Source organism: Lagenorhynchus albirostris, chromosome 2 (assembly GCF_949774975.1).
Source record: "Lagenorhynchus albirostris chromosome 2, mLagAlb1.1, whole genome shotgun sequence".
Classification (NCBI taxonomy): Eukaryota; Metazoa; Chordata; class Mammalia; order Artiodactyla; family Delphinidae; genus Lagenorhynchus; species Lagenorhynchus albirostris.
In genome coordinates this window covers 38,174,807-38,180,806 of record NC_083096.1, presented here as the reverse complement: position 1 = coordinate 38,180,806, position 6,000 = coordinate 38,174,807, and the positions used below count along the sequence as shown (strand labels likewise).

Sequence of the window (6,000 nt, the reverse complement as noted above, 5' to 3'; positions counted from 1 at the left end):
CACTTGAAACCCTCAGTGTTCTCTGTAGGTGAGAAGCAGTTAGCTGGCTATAAGTTAGCATTAATATCAGTAGGGATGCTTAAAAAAACATGTATTTCTGGGGCTATATCACAGACTTGAAATCCAGGCTCACATGTGAGTGGAGGTCCAGAGAAGATGGAGATTTGAGAGTCTTGTGAATAGTGATAATGAAAGCCATGAATTAGCTACAATTCACAGGGAAAAGAATATGGAAATAGAAGATGGGGGTAATCAGAGTCCCTTCTTCCTCATATCTCTGAACTAGGCAAATAACTTGTTTCTTTTCTCATAATACACAGGATCTATGGTAAACACAGCATAAATATGCCAATACCCACCGGGCACTCTATGGATAAAACAGTTCTTTGTAGAGTGGATACATGTATATGTATAAGTGATTTGCTTTGCTGTACACCTGAAACTAATGCAACATTGTAAATCAACTATACTCCATTTTAAGAATATATATTAAAAAAAATGTTCTTTGTAGCATGAGTTTGGCTGGCTTAAGCCTATAAATTTGCAAAACTTTAGGAATAGTTCTACTCTTCATGTTGAGAGAGAACTAAAAATGCTTATTTAAATATCTAGCAGGAAAAGTACCCCAAAAGTGATTTCACTTTTTTTTTTTGATGAGCAATTTTAAGCATGTCCAAGAGGAAGAAAATCTGTACCAATATGGGTTGTTCCACTGAGCCTAATGGGAGCCACATGTCTCACTATGTGAGAAGGGAGTTACAAATTTGGAAAGGGAGAAAACAAAAGGAACCCTGTGTTGTCAGTCTGAAATTGAAGGTATGGTGTACATTCATGGTTTTCAATATATGGACACAGAAATAAATTTAGATGTCGTGGGCACATAGGTATGTGTATACATATACACACATGCAGATATTCCCCAACTCTGACCACTGAGATGGCCTGGGACCACCAGTGGCTCCACAATGGTACTGAGTACACTTAGCACTCAAATCTTCGCTTTAAGATAATTTTCCACTAAAGAAAGCAGGGCTGGAATAGGGAAAGTATAAGACAAACTTGTAATGTCTTATAGTGTCAGAAAATAAAGAAATGCTCAAGTAAAAGGGGGATGTGTCAAGAAGACACAGGAGCCAGCTTGAAGGTGTTCCTGCTGGCCATATCTGAGACCATTTAAGCATCTAAAGGAATAAAGATAATAACCAATTACAACTCACTGAATAAAAAATGAAGAATCCATACTTGTAATATTAATATAAATTAATAAAGGGGGAATGAGTGATTCTGTAGTGAAAAAGTCTGGCAAGCACCACCTTAAACAAGTGGTCAGTTAGCATCATAATGATGGGACAGGTGGAAATCACGCACCGCCTGAAGAGATGCAGCAAGGAAGATGCAGCATCGGTTCTATGCTGCTCCTGCCAAAGATGCATAAACTAAACCTAACCTAACCTAATCTGACAGGAAACACCATCCAAAATAACTGGTCTGTAATCTTCTAAAGCGTCAACGTCTATTACTCAGCCATAAAAAGAAATGAAATTGAGGGCTTCCCTGGTGGCGCAGTGGTTTAGAGTCCGTCTGCCGATGCAGGGGACACGGGTTCGTGCCCCGGTCCAGGAAGATCTCACATGCTGCGGAGTGGCTGGGCCCGTGAGCCATGGCCGCTGAGCCTGCACATATGGAGCCTGTGCTCCACAACGGGAGAGGCCACAGCAGTGAGAGGCCCGTGTACCGCAAAAAAAAAAAAAAAAAAAAAGAAATTGAGTTATTTGTAGTGAGGTGGATGGACCTAGAGACTGTCATACAGGGTGAAGTAAGTCAGAAAGAGAAAAACAAATACCGTATGCTAACGCATATATATAGAATCTGAAAAAAAAAAAGGTTCTTAAGAACCTAGGGGCAGGCTAGGTAGACGCAGATGTAGAGAATGGACTTGAGGACACGGGGAGGGGGAAGGATAAGCTGGGACGAAGTGAGAGAGTGCCATGGATTTATAATATACTACCAAGTGTAAAACAGATAGCTAGTGGGAAGCAGCCGCATAGCACAGGGAGATCAGCTCAGTGCTTTGTGACCACCTAGAGGGGTGGGATAGGGAGGGTGGGAGGGATACACAAGAGGGAGGAAATATAGGGATATATGTATACGTATAGCTGATTCACTTTGTTATAAAGCAGAAACTAACACACCATTGTAAAGCAATTATACTCCAATAAAGATGTTAAAAATTTTTTTTTAATTTTTAAAAATTAAAAAAATAAAGTGTCAAGGTCAAGAAAGCCAAGAAAAAGCTGAGGTACCATTCAGAATAAAGGCCACTACAGAGACATGACCACTCAAAGCAGTATGTAACTCTGAACTGCATCCTTTTGCTATAAAGGTTATTATTGGGACATCTGGCAAAATCTGAATGGGGCCCAAGGATTACTGGCAATTTCCTGATTTGACGGTTGTTTTGAGGTTACATAGAAAAATGTCCTTGTTTACATGAAATACATACTAAATTCAGGAGTGATTTTTAGGAGTGACAGGCCCAGCAACTTGGCAATTTATTTTCAGATGATTCAGGTTCTGAATTTGTAATTTTTCTGTCTGAGAATAGTTCAATTTTTTTTTTTTTTTTTTTTGGCCGCGCTGCGCAGCTTGCAGGATCTTTGTTCCCTGACCAGGAACTGAAACTGGGCCTCGGCAGTGAAAGCGCCGAGCCCAAACCACTGGACCGCCAGGGAACATCCTAAAAATGTTTTTAAAACTGTACCTTCTTTTCCTTTTCATGTTATATGACTTAAAAAATGACTATAGCAATGAAGACAGTGATGTTGAAGATGAATTTGCGACATCAAGAATTTCACAAAATTATTTCTTGAAATAAAGCAGAAATTAATGTTATTTTATATAATGTGATTTTTAAGTATATATTTTCACCAAAACATTTAGGAGTTAAAAAAAGATCAGTGAATGAATGTGCTCTTCTAGGTCGAATTAAAATAGAATATTTAAGGTTTAAAAAAGTTTGGCTGGGGAAAAATAACAGTTTTGCAAAACCTATGTGATCCAAAACTAAGATGATATTCAACAGCAAGAAGTATTCCAATTTCTCATAACCAGTTCTCACAAGCAAAGAAATGCATGCCTCACTTTAAGAAGGTGTCAAATAGAAACAGGCAAATCTGAAAGAATTTACCAAGTGTAGTAAGTTAGAGGTGAAGTCACAACAAAAGAATTTATGGCGTACAAAAAAATTCACAAGTAGAAGATTCCTTCTATCAACTTCTCAGAGTCCCATGAGCTCTCCCCTGACCTCTGAAAGATGGGTTTTACCAAAATCTGGTTTACACTGAACTTTTCAGGTATATATGATCTGAAAAGAAAGAAGTATCTGATAAGAACCTGCCTGGTGCTCCTTCCTTGTTGCAGCCCTTCTTGGTGTAAGTGATCAGAATCAGGTCTAAGCGACACAGAACCAAGCATGACATATCACAGCAAACACCATTTCCTGTCCAACCAACTCTCATCTCTCTCCAGTAATGAAGAGGTGGACGTTCTTCTTGGACTGCAGCATCTGTGCAGCCCGCTCCACCCCGACCACAGCAGCCAACCTCTGGGCATCGTACTTGGAGTAGAGGACAGTGCAGGTCCAGGCAGCTTCCTCTCCTCTGGTGGTGGCTTGCAGCATGTTACAGACTTCACTGTAGAAGTGGGGATATGTTGGCAGTTCATAGAAAATCAGGTTCCTGATGCCTTTTATTGTGTATCTGTTAGAAGGAGAAAGAGAGGCTATGTCTACATGAGAAATTTTATGGAAAAGCCACCAAAGAGTTTTACACGGACACAGTCACTCTCGCTGTTTCACGCAAGGAGAAAGACCATGGCACAAATAACACACAGACCAAAAGTTACTCTAATTTGAGCCGGAGGGGCTCATTTTTTGTGACAGCGTATTTGAATTCCTAATGTTTGGCTTAAGATAATGATAAAATGAATTTACACTTCTTGAGCCTAATCTGAGCAGACTGAGGTAGGGTGGGGAAGAATAGTAGACAAGGATTAGAAATCTGCCGCAGAAAATTTGAAAAGCAGGCATTTCCAATTTAACATTATCCTTATTATAATCAGGCAAAACAGTGTTCTATAATGGAGATGAGGTCAGACCAGACCCAGTACATAAAATAAACTGCATAAACTGTAAATGCACTCCCATTAGTCTTTTCTTGTCATTCTGTAGACATGTTAACTCCATGGCAGATGTCCCGAGTTCACCCATTTACAAAATCCTGCCCGAGGACCCATTAGGCATTATGGGAAGGCAATTAATTTCAACAGCTTCCTCGCTTCTTTCCCTGCTGCACAGGGCTGCATGGTGGCAGGGGGCATGCAGACCCTAGGGACTCGCCTTACGGTTCAGGTTGAGATCAATCATTCCCTCTTGGGCTCCATGACCAAAGATTTTATACGTTGACAAGGTTCTGATTTTTCCTGTTAGACTCTCATACAGGGCTGATGTCAGACTCCCTCGGGAATTTTATTTTATTCATGGATGATAAGTTTTCCTTGTCTTTTTATCCCTTAGCTCATCCTGATCTCTCTGGAGACCCTCCTCTCCCAAAATATAACTGCAGTCAATTACTTGGTTCATCTTTCCACATCCTCTTTCCATAAAGGAATTTTAATGGCTAATGATGTTGAAAAAACACAGTTCTATCTCAGTAGTTATCAAAACAAACAAACACAGAGTTCCATTTCTGCTTAGTATGTAGAAAACTCAAGAGAATACTTCTCCCATGCTAACAAGAAAAAGATAATCTACAACAGTGTTCCTTTTCCTGAGACTAGACAGCTGATGTCACAGGGAAACCAAGTGAACTGATTCAACGGTGCCCTGGTGTGTGTTTAACAACTGATTCTCAGTGGGGGAGGATAGGTGCTGATTTGAAGCATTTGCCAATTTCTGTGGTATAAATACTCCATTTCAAGCTACCAGTGTCATGTTGCTGAACTTGGAACTGGGAAGAGATGTGCAACCATACCTTAAGAGCTGGTATGAGCCAGCTTCAGCCCATCACTGACTGAATTCCAAAGAGTGACAAGATTGTCTGAAGAAAGACAGGACATATGAACCACTTCACCTTTGGCACAGCACAGTGGGGAAGAGGGCAGCTGCTAAGAAAGTGGGTAGGAAGAAAAAAGCTACACTTTTAACAAGTTCTTAAAGGGCAATTATGGGCTTGCATGGCAGTTCAGAATCCCTGGGATTCCCAGACACTCCTTTACTTCACAGTCATGAGGGCTTTTCCATAGGTCTCCACTGGGAGCCCTGGAGAGACTGGAGGCAAGGCAGAAGACCTGAGACACCCCGATGGTGGTGCAGACATGAAAACTCACTCTCTTCCCAGAGCCATGTTGTACATGAAGCTAAAGCCTGAAGCCAATGAGAGGGGCAAAGGTCAACTGCCAGGGTGGAGTCAGAAGCAGCAAAACTGTGTGCCTTAAGGGAGGGGCATTAACCCCTCACCCCATTCCTCCCCACCACAGGACTTACATCCAGCGAAAAGAGCAGTCTGTCCTGGGGAAAGGGCATGAAGCCTGTTCAGTCCAAGATCCTGCACTGATGGAAGCAGATGTTTGCCACCACCGCAGAGAAGCTGGGAACTCCTTCCCACCAAGACCCCTCGTAGAACAAGGCAGAGGCTGGCCACCGTGGAGGCTGGTGCAGGAGCCCTGAGAAAGCGCCAGCTCCAAAGCCCCGGATGGACAGAACCTGCCTGCATCTGAGCTGGACCAGGAGGAGAACACCTGCCCCACTTCAAGCCTTAGGGGAGGAGCGAGTGGGAGCAGCCTGCTGCTGGGGGAGGGGCCCGAGCGTGGGAGAGGCTCTCCCTCGGCACAGGGGTGCAGGGCATGGTGGAAGCTGAGAGGGGAGCAGGACACTGAGACAAGGCCCTCCGGCACCGGGCCCCACAGTGGGCCACTGTCTGCTGGAGGAACTGGCAGTCTGTG

General features: G+C 42.7%; 1 protein-coding gene across 4 annotated transcripts in view; it reads right to left on the bottom strand.

The window, feature by feature from the left end:
* Positions 1-2,220: 2,220 nt before the first annotated feature.
* UTP25 (UTP25 small subunit processome component) overlaps positions 2,221-6,000 on the bottom strand; it is a 29,433-nt gene continuing 25,653 nt past the window's right edge. For all 4 annotated transcript variants that reach the window (XM_060130706.1, XM_060130713.1, XM_060130721.1 and 1 more), the window contains one exon: positions 2,221-3,758. In XM_060130706.1, coding sequence (XP_059986689.1) covers positions 3,515-3,758 — 244 coding nt within the window. In that variant the 3' untranslated portion in view covers positions 2,221-3,514. The remainder of the gene's footprint in view (positions 3,759-6,000) is intronic.